This window comes from Schistocerca americana, chromosome 1 (assembly GCF_021461395.2).
Source record: "Schistocerca americana isolate TAMUIC-IGC-003095 chromosome 1, iqSchAmer2.1, whole genome shotgun sequence".
Lineage (NCBI taxonomy): Eukaryota > Metazoa > Arthropoda > Insecta > Orthoptera > Acrididae > Schistocerca > Schistocerca americana.
In genome coordinates, this window is record NC_060119.1 from 1,202,009,608 (window position 1) to 1,202,029,484 (window position 19,877).

A 19,877-nucleotide genomic window follows, 5' to 3' on the forward strand; every position below is an offset into this window, starting at 1 on the left:
TAGATGCACCATACGTGTGTCTGGCTAGCAGTCACTCCTCACCAGGTGACTTACAATCGCCTGGGTGGTCTAGTGAATAGCATTGCTATCGCTGGATCCCGGGGTCCCAGGTTCGATTCCCGGCCAGGTTGAGGATTTTCTCTGCCTGGGGACTGAGTGCCTATGTTGTCCTCATCATTTCACCTTCATCATCATCATCATCATCGTCACTGGTGACAGTGGCTAGATTGGAACTTCGTACGGGCGCTGATGAGCGCGCAGTTGAGCACCGCACAAAACAAACATCATCAAACAACAATCGTCTGGACGAGTTTATACCGATTTTAGGTCGATGGTCATAATTTTCTCGCCGATCACTGTGTATGTTGATAGGTACAATTGTGTTATCGTTAAAAATGAAAGAAACACACAATTTTTTTCTGAAAAATGTTCTAGCACATGTGTACCTTAATGATGTGTCAAATTTTCGGCAATATTAAAGCTTTAACATATACTTGTTACAAAATGTACAAGGTTACACATGATGAGGGGTCATTGATATAGGGGGAAATGGGAATGGTTCTTTGATGCAAAAATTTCATGTAGAGATACTTTCGTTCACCGTTCTCCAGGTAGGGTAATATTTCATCCAAATTACTTTGCCGATTGTGGCACTTAATATATATTTCTGATGGAATAGTGATGCGTTTTCGCCAGTACTACTTAATTATGCAACCTCTTGGAATAGATATTACTTATTGCTTTCCACATGTGGTGCCTGAGATCCATCCTCGGAGTAACGTGGAAGGACCGAGTGACCAACGAAGCAGTGCTATCAAAAACTAACTGCAATAGTAATTCAGCTATCTCGAAGCTGAGACGAATCCGCCGGCTGGGACACGTCCACCGTGTGGATCCTGGCAGAATACCACGTGAGGTGATGCTTGGAGAGATCTCTATAGCCAAAAGACCTGTAGGAGAACCTGTATTGAGGTTCGAGGACGCCTGTAAATGAGATATGGAGAACTTTGAAATCGACACAAACAGATGGGAGGCCCGGGCTAGCATGAGACCAGAGTGGCGTGATGAGATATCATCTAGAACGTCGAAGCATGATAAAGGCTTGTTAGACAGATTAAGGCAGAAAAAGCTTTGCAATGCTACCACTGCTCCTGCCTCAGCAGCCAGATACACTTGTGACAATTACGGCAAGAGATGCCGTGCTGCCATTTGCTTGACAAGTCATTTGAAAAAATGCAATCCATAAACACACAGACACTGCAACAATCATCTACCAAGATGTCGTGGCCAATATATATATATATATATATATATATATATATATATATATATATATATATATATATATATATATATATAGCGTGAGTCACCTAACATTACCGCTGGATATATTTCGTAAACCACATCAAATACTGACGAATCGATTCCACAGACCGAACGTGAGGAGAGGGGCTAATGTAATTGGTTAATACAAACCATAAAAAAATGCACGGAGGTATGTTATTTAACACAAACCTACGTTTTTTTAAATGGAACCACGTTAGTTTTGTTAGCACATCTGAACATATGAACAAATACGTAATCAGTGCCGTTGGTTGCATTGTAAAATGTTAATTACATCCGGAGATATTGTAGCCTAAAGTTGATGCTTGAGTACCACTCCTCCGCAGTTCGATCGTGTGTATCGGAGAGCACTGAATTACGTAGGGATCCAAAGGGAACAGTGATGGACCTTAGGTACAGAAGAGACTGGAACAGCACATTACGTCCACATGCTAACACCTTTTTGTTGGTCTTTTTCACTGACGCGCATGTACATTACCATGAGGGGTGAGGTACACGTACACACGTAGTTTCCGTTTTCAATTACGGAGTGGAATAGAGTGTGTCCCGACATGTCAGGCCAATAGATGCTCAATGTGGTGGTCATCATTTGCTGCACACAATTGTAATCTCTGGCGTAATGAATGTCGTACACGCTGCAGTACATCTGGTGTAATGTCGCCGCAGGCTGCCACAATACGTTGTTTCATATCCTCTGGGGTTGTAGGCACGTCACGGTACACATTCTCCTTTAACGTACCCCACAGAAAGAAGTCCAGAGGTGTAAGATCAGGAGAACTGGCTGGCCAATTTATGCGTCCTCCACGTCCTATGAAACGCCCGTCGAACATCCTGTCAAGGGTCAGCCTACTGTTAATTGCGGAATGTGCAGGTGCACCATCATGCTGATACCACATACGTCGACGCGTTTCCAGTGGGACATTTTCGAGCAACGTTGGCAGATCATTCTGTAGAAACGCGATGTATGTTGCAGCTGTTTGGGCCCCTGCAATGAAGTGAGGACCAATGAGGTGGTCGCCAATGATTCCGCACCATACATTTACAGTCCACGGTCGCTGTCGCTCTACCTGTCTGAGCCAGCGAGGATTGTCCACGGACCAGTAATGCATGTTCCGTAGATTCAATGCCCCGTGGTTTGTGAAACCCGTTTCATCGGCAAACAGGTAGAATTGCAACACGTTCTCTGTTAATGCCCATTGACAGAATTGCACTCGATGATTAAAGTCATCACCATTGTTGATATAGCGACACATGGAACGGGTGAAAGCGGTGACGATGCAGTATGCGCATGACACTACTTTGACTCAGTCCACCGCCTCTCGCAATGTCCCGTGTACTCATGTGTGGGTTCATGGCAACAGCAGCTAACACACCCACTGCACCCGCTTCTCCTGTGACGGGCCTGTTACGGACCCGTTTGCGTGCTACGATCATACCTGTTGCATACAGTTGGCGGTAGATATTTTGCAATGTGCGGCACGTTGGATGCTCTCTGTCCGGGTACCGTTCTGCATACACCCTGCAGACTTCAGCTGCATTTCGTCGACACTCGCCATAGATGAGTATCATCTCCGCATTTTCAGAGTTCGAATACACCATGGTCACAGTTACTACAACACTACGCTATCACAGACGTCTGGTAACATGGTGTACTACAGTTGGTCTGCGTGCAGAGACGAATGCAGAATAACAATAGCAGCAAGCGCTACATGCGGACACTGCGACAGCTAGACCAAACCACAACAGTGCACTACAGCCACACTCGTAAACACGGTCGTCATCGTAAATATGTCCCTGCAGATGCTGCTCGCCGACCGTGGCCCGTGTTTGTTACAACACGCAACTGAACGTCGGAGGTTTCAAGCGTAAAATTTAGGTTACAATATCTGCGGATGTAATTAACATTTTACAAAGCAACAAACGGCACTGATTCCGTATTTGTTTATATGTTCAGATGTGCTAACAAAACTAACGTGGTTCCATTTAAAAAAACGTAGGTTTGTGTTAAAAAACATACTTCTGTGCATTTTTGTATGGTTTGTATTAAACAATTACACTAGCCCCTCTCCTCACGTTCGGTCTGTGGAATCGGTTCGTCAGTACTTGATGTGGTTTACGAAATATATCCAGCGGTAACGTTATGTGACTCACCCTATATATATATATATATATATATATATATATATATATATATATATAGTAGATGATTGTTGCAGTGTCTGTGTGCTTATGGATTTCATATATATATATATATATATATATATATATATATATATATATATATATATATATATATTGCTGACAAGCAACACTCGTACTGCAACTGAGGTGGAAAAAATTTGGAATTTCGATTTCCTGTTAACGTATGATGTGGTGGTGGTAATGTTCCTACGTTATGTTATCGTGGAGGAACAAGGATTAAGTCAAAATTAAATTACTTGTATACCTTGAAGGTATTCAGGGGAGTGAATATTCCATTATGTTCATTAACTTCATCCAGATAATGTCCAAGATATTTAACCTATAAACCTAGCATACATCATCATGTGCGTTCTATCGCTAGTGTTTACTAGTGCGAGTTGCTCTGCTTGTACTGGCAACTGACTCATTGGCGCGTGCTGTAGATCTTCAAGGGGCGCCTTGTGTAACTGCGGAGTGGTCGTGAGGCGCGTGGGAGTTATTATTGCTCTCAATTGATTTGCGTGCTCTCGGAGATAAGGCTCCATGGCCAAGTTAATCAAAAACGTTGCCGTTGGTCGTATTTCAAGGCCTCTTTCAGAGTGAAACAAAAAGAAGTAAACATTGCTCGAGTAATCCAGTAGAATTTCGCAGCCCTTACGACCTTCCATCAAGTAAATATCCACAGACTCTTTAAAAACTGAATCCTGAAATGCGTTTGTCAACCATAATCTTTTTCAGCTAATCATGGAATATCTAGTGGTGATACAATGTTGAGTTATGGTCTCATTCTGAAATTACTGGATTATGAAGGACACGCGTAAGGTTGTTCGTTGTAGTTCAATTATATACGAGTAATCCCCTAAATCTGGTTCTTCAAAGAATCCTCTGCGTATAAGTCATGTATCCTAAACTGTGCGTTTTACAATGATACATTTTTACATGTATATTTAGTCGTAAATGTGGAAAAGAAATGGAAGCGCAGTCCCATGCTACTTCACAGAGCATAGGGGAGCGATGCACCGCCGTACTAGGCAAGATCCTTATTGAGGTGGTTTGCTGTTGCTTTCCTCCGATGTATGATGATGAAGACGACTCAACACATCCAGTCATCTCGGAGCAGGGGAAAATCCCTGACCCCGCCGGGAATCGAATCCAGGGCCCCGTGCTCGGGAAGCGAGAACGCTACAGCGAGACCACGTTCTGTCTGTTAAATACGAACAGATTTAGTAATGAAGAAGTAAGAAATCAAAATGTTATGTTTGCTGCTAAAGTTTTACAGCATGAACAGAAAAAAACGCACTTAGCGAGAAAGTTATTTCCTTTCATTATTTTGTGGCAGTTGCCAGCAAAGAAGTTTTCGAAATAGTTTGGAAATACATGTAAGGTTTGTTGGAAATCGCCAGTAATATTGGATGAACATGCTCTAGGGAACTTGCGTACCGTGAGTTGCGCTGCTTCCATATGTGTACACAGTTTCTGACTCCAAGACTTCACTTACTATGTTAAACTTTTAACGAAAGGTTATTAATTTTAGTGAGTAAATTAAGACAGCAGTTTCAGTTTCTAAATTCGATAAATAGTTTATATGTAACATGGTTGCCACAGAAAGCTGTTAAGCAGGCAGCTCTAATTGTGTCCAGGTGACAGGTTGACCATTTTAGACGTTAGTAATAAGGATTTGTTATAAAGGTGACGAACGCTTTTCTCCTACCTTAGGAAGAATGTCTGACCGACTGAGAAACGTTGCTGATACGAGCACACAAATCCATGAGCATTTTCGTCAAATTTGCGTCCAGTCAGATAGGGACTCAATACAGGAATGCTCAAATTTCAACGATTTCTATACTGACATCGGTAATATTTCATACTGAAATCGCTGAGGATTGGTTACCAGTCATGCGCAATTACCTAGTAAGCCAAACGACTTGTACTGCAGATCTTTCTTTACTATGTTCTTGCTTCTGCTGCCATATACCGCACATGATTCAGTTTTCGTTGTTACTAATGATGGAATAGACAAGAGAGCATAACAGCGCCCCATTATCAATCGTTCCACCTGTCAGTGCTCATAGCATTGGGTTGATAGTTCCCGGAATTTTACCTATTTGAGACTGCTGGAGTCCCAAGAACATTTTATTAATTGCGAAGAATAGACTTGGATCCTGTTCCATTCTCTCCTGTCTCCACTTCCACTCCCACCATCTCTCCTATCTCCCATCTCATCTGTCTTCTTATGTCCTCATCTCCCACTTCCTCTCCTATCTCCTCATCTCTTCTGTTCATCTCTCATCTCCTCTGTCATCTGTCTCCTCCCCTATGTCATCTCCTATATCTCGTATATCATCTTTCTTCTCTCAAATCCTCTATCATCTCCTATATCCTGTCTCATATCTCATCTCATGTGCTGTCTCATCTTATCTCACTCCTCTCAACTCCTCTCTGACCATATCTCGTCTGATGTATCACATTTAATCTCATGTACCATACCTCTCTATCTTATATCATTTCCTTTTCTCATCTATCTGATATCCTCTCTCATGTCCTATAGCATCTCCTTATCATCTCCTTTTTGATATCGTGTCTGTCATCTCATCTGAACTGATATCATCCCCACTCCTCTCCTCCCCATTCCTCTCCTTTCCATTCCTCTTCTCTCCATTCCTCTCCTCTCCACTGAAGACAGGAACATCAACAACTATCACAAATAATCATGAGGTAGAACGCGTAGAAGTAAAGCAGAAAGAAAAATATAAGGTGGAACACTAAAACTTTCCTGCCTCGTGTTTCATTGTGAGCAGACGTGAGCTTACCGAGGAAGAGCGCCTCTCGCACTGTGTTGGGGGGCGGTGTGACCCTCTGCACGACGCTCTCGCTGTCGCCCTGCCACAGCACCGGCGCCACCTCCGCCACGCAGCGCAGCTTCATGGAGCCCGACACGAAGTGCGCCCCCGACACCGCGAACCGCAGTCCAAGCGACGAAGACACCAGGCCGTGCGCGTGGCGCTGCAGCGGGTGCGCCTCCAGTCGCGGGTCGTCCCCCGGCACCTGCCACAACACGCCATGTAATTCCCATCATCATTGCAACCAAAGCGCTCTGCACGACCGGGTAACTGTTTGAAGTTTGGGAAGAAATAGAAGAAAGAAACGCAAATTAAATTCTAAAATCGCTCTGCATTACCGGGTAACTCTTTGAAGTTTGGGAAGAAATAGAAGAAAGAAACGCAAATTAAATTCTAAAACCGCTCTGCATGACCGGGTAACTGTTTGAAGTTTGCGGAGGAATAGAAGAAAGAAACGCAAATTAAATTCTACAAAATTATAGCTATATCTATTATTGTACGAGTGGGCTGTTCCGAACAACAGATACTACAAAAAAAAAAAAAAAGAAGAAAATACACGTTCACCGGTAGCAGAGATGAAGTTCATGAGAGATATAAGGGGTTATACTAAAATGGGCAAAATAAGGAATGAAACAATAAGATCAGATTTCCAAATATTTTCACTTAATTTCAAGACAGAACTGCGTAGAATGAAACAGATAGATGATAGAATGGTACAAAATAGATTGCCAAAAAGAAAATGAATTGTTGCTCGACTGGAAAGAGAGCACGGGGTAGATCTTGTACGGGGCTAATGGATGACATAGGCTGGAACAGGTAACTGCAACACTAATCCCTTAGAAGGAGATGATCGTGATGATTATGATATGAAACTTCCTGGGAACTGCTCTTGCCCACGAAGGTCCCAAGTTCGAGTCTCGGTCCGGCACACAGTTTTAATCTGCCAGGAAGTTTCATGTCAGCGCACACTCCGCTGCAGAGAGAAAATCTCGTTCTGGATGATTACGATAGTTCTTACGCTATGATATTCAGTCTTTAGTTTGGACCAAGCAGTATGGGATACTAGGAAGATATTTGGGACGAGAATTAAGAGTTCAGAAAGAAGGAATGGAAACATTGAGGTAGACCTATGATGTTGTAATTCTAGTGAAGTCTAAGGGCCTGGAAAATCAGTTGAACGGAAGGAATAGTTCTGTAAAATTATCATCAAAAGTAAAATAAGGATAACAGAGAGTGGTCGCATTAACGGAATTGATAATGGAGCAATTACAATAGAAATTGAGGAACTAAAGGTAGAACACATGTTTTGTTATTTGGGCAGCAAAATAAGTCATAATGGCAGCAGTAGAAGAGGTTTAAATTTTTGATTTCTAGTAAAAAATTCTTTTCGAAAAAAATGAATTACGTTAATACATCAAATAAAAATAAGTATTAGCAAGTATGTTCTGAAAATATTTGTTAGATTGTAGTCTTGTACGGTCATGATTCGTAGACGATAAACGGTGTAGACAAGCAGAGAATAAAACGTTACGAAATATGTTGCTACAGAAGATAAATCTGGTTCCGAATGTAATAGGCCCACCCAATTTTCCTCTATCGCCGTATTAACTCACATTCGGAAGAACGACGGTTCAAATCCCAGTATGGAATACAGATTTAGGGTTTCCGTGATTTCTCTAGATCACTCCAGGCAAAAGCCGGCTTTATTCCCTTGAAAACAGCACCGTCGATTTCCTTCCCCATTTCTGAAACATTCCGAGATTGTGCTCTGTCCTTAATGCTTTGACGTCGGGGCATCGGGTCCTAATCTTCTTTCTTTCCCTCCTTTCTTCATTACTTATTTGTTCTGTCTATCTGAGCTTCATAATTATTTCGCAACATCATACTTCAATAGTCTCTATTCTCATCCTGTCTGAAGTCTACGTTTCATTCCTGTACAAAGTTACACGTCTGACAAATACCTAACTAAAAGGTTTCCGTAGACTTAAATTTGTATACGAAGTTAACAAATTTCTCCTTTTTCAGAAACGCTTATCTTGCTTATATCCTTTTTACGTTGACTATCCTCAATCATTTTGTTGCCCAAAAAGCAAGCTTTTCGTACTACCTTACTCTCTAATTTTATACTCCAATATCCTGAGCATTGCCTGATTTACATCGACTACACTGCATTACTCTATTACTCTTGTTTAATATAATTTATGTTCATCTGATTACATGTTTACAGCATGTGATTATTTCTGTTCAACTGATCTACGAAATTGTTTCCCGTCTATCACAGAATTATAATGTAATCGGTAAATCTATGTAATTTTTATTCTACCTCTTCCTTAATTTTCCCTAATGTTCTTTACAGCTTGATGGATAGACGGCCTAGTCTATCTGACTCCCTCATTGCCTCCTTTTCATGTCCATGTAATTTTATGGCTACTGTCTGGTTTCTGTACAAAGTTAAGATGGCCATACTCCCAATGTAACTTATCACTGATGAATGTTGAAGTCTGCATTCGAGTCAACATTGTCCCGGTACAGCGAAAGTCAGTGATGTGGAATGGAAAGACGACAAGGGTACCTGGCCAGATGAGTATAGGGTAATGTCAACAGCGCAGTAAATGTTAAAACTGGAACAGAGTTCGTTGTGAATAGGAAGATAGGGCAGAAACTGCGTTACCGTGAACAATTAAGTGATACGTTTGTTCTCATCAGAACCGACAGCATAAGAACAGCCACAACCATTGTTCAGGTATACATGTCGACGACAAAAGCCGAAGACAAAGAGACAGAGAAGTTATATGAGGATACTCAAGTCTTAATTCACTAAGTAAATGGGATTGTGATGCTGTTGTAGGGGAAGGAGTTCACGAAAGGGTTACGGGAGAATATGGCATGGTAGAGAGGAGAGGAGAGGAGATAGACTAATTGAGTCTTGTAATAAATTTCAGTTGGTAATAGCGAGTACTCTCTTCAAGAATCACAAGAAAAAAGGATATCCTTGGGAAAATCCTGATGTTCTGAAAGGGAAGATTGCAGTTAGGTTACGTACTGGATTGTAAGGCGGACTCAGGAGCCAGGATCATTTACAGACTGAAATCACAATTCTGTACTGATGAAGAGTAGCATGAGGTTTAAGAGATTAATCACGAAGAATCACTGCTCAAAGACTGGGATACGGAAGTGCTAAGGGATGAAGAGATGCGCCTGAAGCTATTTAAGGTTATAGATACTGCAATAACTAATAACTCAGTAGGCATTTCAGTTGAAGAGGAATAGAAATTTCTAAAAAAGGCAATCACATAAGTGGGAAGGAAAAACATACGTTCAAAGAAGGTAACTGACAGGAAATCATGGGTAACAGAAGAAATACCAAAAAAGTACAAAAATTTTCAGGAATATTCAGGAATACAGAAATATGAGTCACGTAGCAATGAAATAAATAGGATCTGAGACGAAATTGCTATATGAAAAATGTGAAGAAAACGAAAGAGGAATGATTGTCTGAAGGATTGACTCGGTATACAGAAAAGCGAAAACAACCTTCGGTGAATGTTAGAGCAATGGTGCTAAGAAAACGAAAAAGGAATGATTGTCTGAAGGATTGACTCTGCATATAGAAAAGCGAAAACAACCTTCGGTGAATGTTAGAGCAATGGTGCTAAGGTTAAGAGTGAAATGGAAAATCCACTACTGAACGCAGAGGAGAGATCAGATGGGTGGAAAGAATACACTGAAAGCCTGTATGCGGGGACGACTTGTCTGATGGTCTGACAGAAGAAGAAACAGGAGTGGATAGAGAAGAGGTAGGAGATCGAGTATTAGAATCAGAATTTAAAAGATCTTTGGAAGACTTGAGATGGAAGAAGTCCGATGGACAGATAACATTCCATCAGAATTTCTGAAATCATTGGGTTAAGTGGCAACAATACGACTATTCATTTTGTTGGGAAGAATTTATGAGTCTCGCGATACACCATATGACCTTCGGAAAAACTTCGTCCATACGATTCTGCAGACTACGAGAATCGACAAGTGCGAAAATTATCGCACAGTAAGCGTAACACCTCAAGCATCCAAATAGCTGACAAGAATTACACACAGAAGTATGGAAAAGGTAATTGACGATCTATTAGGTGATGATCGGCTTGGCGTTATGAAAGGTAAATGTACGAGGGACGCAGTTCTGATATTGCAGTTGATAGTGGAAGCAAGACTGAAGACAAATCAAGACATGTTCGCAGCCTTTGTAGACTTGGAAAAAGCGTTCGATGGTGCAAAATGTTCGAATATCTAAGATAAATAGAGGTAAGCTATAGGGAAAGGCAGGTAATATAATGTACAACAAACAAGAGGGATCAATAATAGTGGAAGGCCAAGAGCGAAGTGCTCAAATTAAAAAAGGGTGTAAGACAGGGATGTAGTCTTTCGCCCCTACCGTTCATCGAAAAAGTGATGATGGAAATGAAAGTTCAAGAGTGGGATTAAAATTCAAGGTGTAAGGACATCAGTGATGTTTGCTGGTGACGTCGCTATCCTCAGTGAGAGTGAGGAAGAATTTACAGGATCTTCTCTATGGAATGAATAGACTAATGAGTACAGAATATGGATCGAGAATACGAACTTAGTGAGAAGTAGCAGAAATGAGAACAGCGAGAAAACATGAGGACGAGAGATCAAGAGGCAGGTGATGTTAAGGAATTCTGCTACCTACGCTGCAAAATAAGCCATGACGCTCGGAACCACGAGGACATAATAAGTAGACTAGCACTGACAAGAAGAGCGCTCCTGGACAATAGAAGTCTAACGTCAAACATAGGCCTTCATTTGACGAAGAAATTTCTGAGAACACAGCATTGTGTGGCAGTGAAACCTGGACCGAGAGGAAACGGGAACAGAAAAGAATCGAGTCATTTGAGATGTAGTGCTGCATAAAGTTAGTGTATTGATAATGTACGGAGTGAGGAAATCTCCAGAGAATCGGCGGGGAAAGGGAAGTGCGGAAAAAACTGACACAAAAAAATTTCTGAGAACGCAGCATTGTGTGGCAGTGAAACCTGGACCGAAAGGAAACGGGAACAGAAAAGGATCGAGTCATTTGAGATATAGTGCTGCATAAAGTTAGTGCATTGATAATGCACGGAGTGAGGAAGTCTCCAAAGAATCGGCGGGGAAAGGGAAGTGTGGAAAAAACTGACACAAAGAAGGACATGATGGGGCTATCTGTTAAGCTGTTAAGATATAACAGAATGCCATGGGGCAAGATGGAGCTGTAGCGGGTAAAAACCCTAGGGGAAGACAGAGATTGGAATATACGCAGCAAATAATTGAGGACGTAGTTTGAAATCGCTGCTCTGGGTTGAGGAGGTGGGCGCAAGACAGGAATTAATGGAGGGCAAAAGACTGCAGACACCAATGAAATTAAAAAGAAAGGAAAGTAATCTGATATGAGTGTATAATTCCAGTGCTCACCTCTTTATCGTTGATGAACCATTTGATTACTGACGCTGGGTATGACCTGCCCGACGTGCAGTTGAGGCTGATCTCATCACCCACTTGGTACAGCCGCTCTTCCCCGAAGATGTGCGGCCCGTCTTTAGGAAGAGCTGGAGAGACACAAGTATTCTACAGTTGTTGACTGCTGTTGCCGACTGCAAAAGGGAATTCAGCAGCGTTAAGGTGGCTCAGCGCAGAGCGCTTCCGGTACTCACAGACGACCTCCATGTGCGCCTCCTGCTGGGCGGACGCGAACGACGGCGCCTCGGCAGACACCTCACACCGGTACTCGCCCGTCGACTTGAGGTTGACGCTGCGCAGCACCACCTGCTTGTCGTCCGACAGCTGGTTCTGCGGGAACATCAAACACAGTTCAGCCTTGTGGGGGTGAAACCGCTAACCTGCGAACTGTTTTCTGCACCGACTTTCTATAGCTCGCAGGTTCACCTCGCAGTTAGAAGGTGGTTAGAGAGGACACGTGATCGAAACTTCTCTACTGTCGCACCAGCATCTTGAAGTTACCATCGCAGAGTACTCCTTTAAGTTGTAAGCGAGTGTCCTGGCACTCTTGTTACAAAACTGTGCCCACATCGATGTTGTTTCCCTATTCAGATACTGACATGATCAACCAATGCCCTTGTGGAGCTTATTTACTTGAAGAATTGCCACCATTTATGATACAGATTTAATTACGACAGAGAGCGTTGGCGGTTTACAAAAATCCTCTTTTGGCATGATACATTTATATCTTAATGAGTACAACATTTTTATCTATTTCATTTTGAACGTTAAACAGCCATTGTTAATACAGATTTATTAACGCCAAGACACGTTCATGTCATTACCCATCCTCAGTTCGAGTAATAAATTTATATCATCCTCAATGCAGCGCCCTCATACTCCTCATTTTGAAAATTTCAGCTACATTTCATTCTGTAACATTTTCTGCTTTTATACACACTAAAGTTTCACCTTATGAACTAGTTTATCGACAGACACAAATTTTTACCCCATTGGTTCCTTTTTCTAGTAAATTTTTTTAGTTATTTCACTCTTTCTGTTACCTAATCTTCCACTTGTAGACAATAAAACTGCAGTGAGTTTTACTTTTTTGATTAACATGCCAGCCTTATTTCCAGTAGCATGCTATCTGCCGTTTCTAAGATAAAATACCGAATATATTCACACGATTTACGATATGTAAATTCACAAATACTGTTATTATTACTCTTATTATTACTTTTTGAGTAATTCTTTTATGTCTTTAAGTATTTTCTGTTTGGTTTACTTAGTTTGTGAGTAATGATGAAATTTTTATGGATGATTTTTCAATTATTCTCTCAGTAACTTTGAGTTTCAAGCATTTTTAGCGAAGTGAAGGATTTCTATGACGTGTTCTCCGTAGACTTACAAAACGACATCCACTTCTTCCAATAGTTCACCACACAAAATGAATACCCTCAAGCTGTCACGTTTTAAACGTATACATCCACAATCTAAGCTTACAAGGAAAGGAAGCGCGTCAGTTGTAGATCAAAATTCTTCTAGTTCGGTAAACAGGACGATTTTCTATTGGAAAAACCGACCACGCCGTTGGCAGGTTGTTAAATGTCTGCCAACCGCAGAAACATTTGACAGCACCTACAGACGAGAGAACAGTACAAATCTATCTTTTTTTTATAATTACCCAGCTCATTGAGGGCAAGAGGTAAGGAAGAAGAGAATGAGACTTTCCTAATGCTGTGCTGATATTCTTGAGTGAATGTCGCACCTTTTTGGTGGATGAGCACTGCCTTCCTCCAAGAATGCTGTTCGATGAGTGATATTGCGATAATAATACTGTAATATATGAAGTAGCATGTAGTAGACGACTTTCGTGGTTAATATTCATAAACATAATAGGTTGAAATTATGTAAAAGATGTACTGTGCGTGGTGGAATTTTCGTGTTATTATGTTATGTGTTCGAAGACCCTGAAACAACTACGGTGGACTGACGACTGTACAGTAACGGCAGCTTAGGAAGTTGGGCGCTGTATTCGCCGAACCGACAGCCATGCCACGCCAGAGGACGAAGTCGTTGGGCCAGCAGATCTGACACAGAATAAATTATAACATCGTTAATATGAAAAAGAACTTGTTACTATTGTAATTTTGTTGAGTTCATGTCTGTATTCCATTGAAGTCAGTCATTTGATGGGAATGTATACCATACTATGTGTATTGTGAAAATTATCAATAAACCAACGGAGAAGATAATTATTATGAAAATAAAAAAAACCTGCTGTTGGAGATTTTTATTTTCGAAGTGCGTATGCCTGAAGTTTGCTATTAAAACCGAATGAAGATCCTAATCAGCTAAAAATGAGAGATAAGGGGTTAAATAATACGTAACTAAGAAACTTTAAAAAATCATATGACTGCTCAGTTTTTCTTTTCTTTTTTGCTTAAGTCGCGTTTAATTTGTTTTCATGATTGAGAGTGAAGTGAGTTTTTCTGAAAAATGTGGGCATAGTTAAAGGTAATATGAAAATCCTTGACAGTTTTTAAAGTTTGTTGAAAGTTTAATACATATTGAAAAGTGAAATATTTTGACAGCTACGCAACGCGAATCAGAGATATGCTTAACGATTTGCGCGCTTCACTGTTTACAAGTACCCGCGAGCATCTCTGGTTGTCTTTACAACAGAAACTAACTGCAGTATATTCGAATACGAAAAGCTCCTTGAAATTGGTATTTCCAACATGAAATTTTATGACAGAGTAAAATATATTAGAGCTCTGTTGTTCTTTTCGAAAATACGAACCGGCAAAATATACAGACTGATTCTTCAACAGAGACAACATTAAATACCGGCCTATTCAGTTTAACTGACAGCTCTGTCGGACTGATCTGTGGATAAATTTCTGTGGCCAGTACGTGTCCAGGTGCCCGCGCGTCGTAATGCGTCAGTGCAAACAGAATAGCTAGACCGCGCCATATTCTCTGACAGGTGATATTTCAACACTAATGATCCTGCTTGCAAAAGCGTAGCTCAACAAATTATGAAGTCATTTGAGTGCGTAATGAGGTATCAAACTCATTGAAGAATATAATAACGCCGTAACAAAAGAAGAAACAATTTGTTTTGCAGGCCTTTGATGGACAGTGTAAAATATACCGAACATCTATGAAATCATTTCCTAGGAAAGAATATTCACTATCAATGGTTCCATAGAAGTTTAGATAAAGGCACTTCTCTCTTACACAATTTTTGACGGTTATTAATGGAAAAAATTCTGTTTCACGTTACAATGTGACAAGAAATTCTGAGAAATAGTTTTTTTTTGGCAAATTCACTTCGAAAAGACAAACAGCCTGTTGATTTCTGTCTCATGTTCTTCGGCCGACGTTTGTATGACGGTTTATCGACGTTTCGCCAGCACTAGTAGCTGACATTTGTCAGAGCTTCACCCTCCATTGCCGATGGCTAAAGTCCAGCTCGCGGCCGTAAATTATACGAGGTGTCTCAGAAGGTATAGTCAACTTTCGAGGACATGAGAAAAACGAATATTCGTAGTAAAAAAGTCTACTGAATACTGTCGAACAAATCTATTGACTGCTCTTTACTATCCCTGTTTTGGGAAGAGGTAGTATGGATCAAAACAAGAAAATGTTGACGAGTAAAAACTGGCTCTAAAATGTCTACCTTAAGAGCTACGAGCATTTGTCCAGTGCAAGTCTTTTGAGTTGACGCCATTTCGGCGACTTGTGAGTCGCTGATGATGATATGATTATGAGGATGACACACACAGGCAGACAGACAGACAGACAGACACACACACACACACACACACACACACACACACACACACACACACGGGAATCAAACCCGATCTCCCGAGGTCAAGAGTCAGCATGCTACCCACAAGACCACGAGCTGCTGGCACATGTTCCGTAGAAGACACGGGTTGCACGTTAACGAAGATGAATAAGTGTTCATAGTTCGATTCTACCATCTCTCAAGATATGAAGAGCAAACAGTTTGCAGGAGAAGAGATCTAAGATGAAGAAGTTAGCTACTGAGCCCCGAATTTTCGTTTCGGATCATTGTTCCCGCCATATCCCTGAAAACTGACATGTCCTCCTGGGACACCCTGTATGTCCTTAACGTGCCAGTGTCTGAGGGATTTTCTCTGGTCATTACTGCTGTGGTTCTTCCCATGCTATCTGCAACGGTCGTTCGCTGCGGAAAAAACACCCATCAAACGTTGGCCGAAGATCCCGTGACACAAGTCAAGGGTCAGTTTGTCAACAAGCGGTCACGAAAGCCTCAATTTTTTTGTATGGTTTCAGAATGTTGTTTAAAAGTGCTGCGATGGCGTTGAATTGTGACCATAAATTTTTTTGGGAATAAAAACTTAAATTGCGAGCCAGGGAAGAGTTTACCACTTTTGAATAACGTTCTCATCATAAAACCGTTTAGAGTTCGCCCACAGGTTGTCCAGAATCTTTGCGAAGATAATTTTATAAATTACTTGTACATGAACAGGGGGCGGGAGTAGCGAAGTATAAGGTTTCAGAAAGGACCAAAAGCTAAGAGGGACACTAATGTACATTCTTGTAAAATCAGGTAGTTCTTTTAAAAATAAGAACCTTGTAGTCCTATACGTAAGTCAAACTTCAGCCTAAGTTATTATCTTCATTTATGTAGAAGAAAATGTGGTAAAATCGAAGGAATCTTTATGAAAGAATCCACATCGCACATGTGAAAAGGTTTTCAAGGTTCCAGCCGCGTCAAGTGGGTAAAAACCCACGACACTCGGCTAGAAGCTCGAGATCAGCACAATGTGAAGCTATGGTTTCGTAACTCGTACTATAGTTTCTCGTCTGTGGCCAATTATTTGTTTTCAATTGATCTACATGTGCAACTTCCGTATTTTACCTTCCGAATATTATACCCAATTATGTTGCAATGTAAAAACATTGTAAAACTTAGAGAAAAAAGACGAGAGTTCAGTAGGGAAACCCATCTCGCTTTTGTCGAGTAGAACAAGCATACTATATATATATATATATATATATATATATATATATATAGAGAGAGAGAGAGAGAGAGAGAGAGAGAGAGAGAGAGAGAGAGAGTGGTCCATTGATCGGGCCAAATATCTCACGAAAATCGAACAAACTACAAAGAACGAATCTTGTCTAGCTTGAAGGGGGAAACCAGATAGCGCATTGGTTGGCCCGCTAGATGGCGCTGCCATAGGTGAAACGGATATCAACTGCGGTTTTTAGATAGGAACCCACACTTTTTATTACATATTCGTGTAGCACGTAAAGAAATAGGAATGTTTTGGTTGGACCACTTTTTTCGCTTTGTGATAGATGGCACTTTAATAGTCACAAACATATGGCTCACAATTTTAGACGAACAGTTGGTAACAGGTAGGTTTTTTAAATTAAAACACAGAACGTAGGTACGTTTGAACATTTTATTTAGGTTATTCCAATGTGATGCATGTACCTTTGTGAACATATCATTTCCGAAAACAGATGCTGTTAAAGCGTGATTACCTGTAAATACCACATTAATGCAATAAATGCTCAAAATGATGTCCGTCAACCTCAGTTCATTTGGCAATACGTGTAACGACATTCCTCTCAACAGCGAGTAGTTCGCCTTCCGTAATGTTCGCACATACAATGACAATGCGCTGACGCGTGTTGTCAGGCGCTGTCGGTGGATCACGATGGCAAATATCCTTCATCTTTCCCCACAGATAGAAATCCGGGGACGTCAGATCCGGTGAACGTGCGGGCCATGGATGGGGCTTCGACGACCAATCCACCTGTCATGATATATGCTATTCAATACCGCTTCAACCGCACGCGAGCTATGTGCCGGACATCCATCATGTTGGAAGTACAATCGCAAACTGCCATGCACTGAAACATCTTGTAGTAACATCGGTAGAACATTACGTAGGAGATCAGCATACATTGCACCATTTAGATTGCCATCGTTAAAATGGGGGCCAATTATCCTTCCTTCCATAATGCCGCAACATACATTAACCCGCCTAGGTCGCTGCTGTTTAACTTGTCGCAGCCATCGTGGATTTTCCGTTGTCCAATAGTGTATATTATGCCGGTTTACGTTACCGCTGTTGGTGAATGACGCTAAGTCGCTAAATAGAACGCGTGCAAAAAATCTGTCATCGTCCCGTAATATCTCTTGTGCCCAGTGGCAGAATTGTACACGACGTTCAAAGTCGTCGCCATGCAATTCCTGGTGCATGGAAATATGGTACGAGTGTAATCGATGTTGATGTAGTATTCTCAACACCGACGTTTTTGAGATTCCCGATTCTCGAGCAATTTGTCTGCTAGTAATGTGCGGATTAGCCGTGACAGCAGCTAAAACCCATACTTGGGCATCATCATTTGTTGCAGGTCGTGGTTGGCGTTTCACATGTGGCTGAATACTTCCTGTTTCCTTAAATAACGTAACTATCCGGCGAACGGTCCGGACACTCGCATGATGTAGTCCAGGATACTGAGAAGCGTACACAGCACACGTCCGTTGGGCATTTTGATCACAACAGCCATACATAAACTGTTCATTTTAACACGGGTAATGTATCACGAAGCAAATACAGTCAGCACTGGCGGAGTGTTACGTGATACCTCGTATTTGTACGTTTGTGACTATTACAGCGCCATCTATCATAAAGCGAAAGAAGTGGTCCAACTAAAACATTCATATATATTTACGTACTACACGAATATGTAATAAGAAAGGGGGGTGCCTATTTTTAAAAAAACGCAGTTTTTATCCGTTTGATCTATGGCAGTGACATCTAGACGGCCAACCAAAGCGACATCTGGTTTCCCCCTTCAAGCTAGACAAGTTTCGTTCTTTGTAGTTTTTTCGTTTGATGCTTATCTCGGAGATATTTGGCCCGGTCACGATCAATGGACTACCATTAACGTTGAACATAAATAGAGTTCTTATAGATCGTGACACTATACTAAACGCCATTTTATATGCAGATTACTAAATTATGATTACAGGGAATGAAGGTGACTATCAGATAGGAGTCTAAAGTTTCAGCAAATATACTCAGATTACAATGTTAACGTTGTCAGTAGAAAAAAGAAAGTGATGGCATTTCAGAGCAGAGTACCAGTAAGATCTAAAATAGTCTTGAATAATAAAATCTTGGAGCAAGTAAAGCATTTTAAATATCTAGCTTGCGAAAACGCATACGAATATAACCATGACGTGGAACAAAATGAAACAAATTTACTTCAGCATGTGAAACCATCGTAAAAAGTTTGCAGAATAAAGCCACGAAAGGAATCCCAGGCTGAAGTTTTATAAAAAAGTAACAGTACCAACCCGTGAAGCATGGGCAACAACAGGACATCAAGAATGTAGAATACAGGCTCAAGAAATGAGATTTATAGGAAGGGTAGAAGGATGTACAAGGGAAGAACTAAAAAGAAATGAGGATATAAGGAAATATTTAGAAAAATGGGAGATAATGGAAGGAAGAAGTAGAGCGATGGGTGAAGAAATGTTCCCGGTAAAGGCTGTAAATTATAAAAACACTGCAGCAGAACTGTAGGAAGACTGTGCAAGATATTGTTACCGTAACAATCAATCTACCTAATACACAAAATGAAAAAAGAAGAAGGCAAAGAACACTTTACTCAAGGAAACGCCCTGATCATCTTGCACGTTCTCGGGAATTTGAACGGCTGTAGTTTCTACTTGCTTTCAGTCGTTTGCAGCAAGGCTATGTTGGCTAACATGATATAAAAGCTCTCTCCCGTGTCCCACCCTCCACCACCACCAGCACCCGTCTCTGTGCCCCCATGATCACAGAAAAATTACCTTGCCGCCGCAAGATGCGTTTTGACATAAATCAAGCCATGCTGACGAAATTCGAAGTGCAGTAGTTCGATATGAATGTGAAGACGACCTACAACATAACTCGAAATCTGTAATTCGAATGTGCATTAAAGTTTCGTAAGCGG

General features: G+C 41.1%; 1 protein-coding gene across 1 annotated transcript in view; it reads right to left on the reverse strand.

Moving 5' to 3' along the window:
* Nucleotides 1-19,877, reverse strand: part of LOC124552202 — a 184,574-nt gene that overhangs the window by 16,407 nt on the left and 148,290 nt on the right. The window contains exons 3-5 of the mRNA XM_047126499.1: nt 12,068-12,203; nt 11,829-11,962; nt 6,336-6,570 (exon numbers count right to left, since the gene is read on the reverse strand). Of these exons, the coding sequence (XP_046982455.1) occupies nt 6,336-6,570; nt 11,829-11,962; nt 12,068-12,203 (505 nt within the window). The remainder of the gene's footprint in view (nt 1-6,335; nt 6,571-11,828; nt 11,963-12,067; nt 12,204-19,877) is intronic.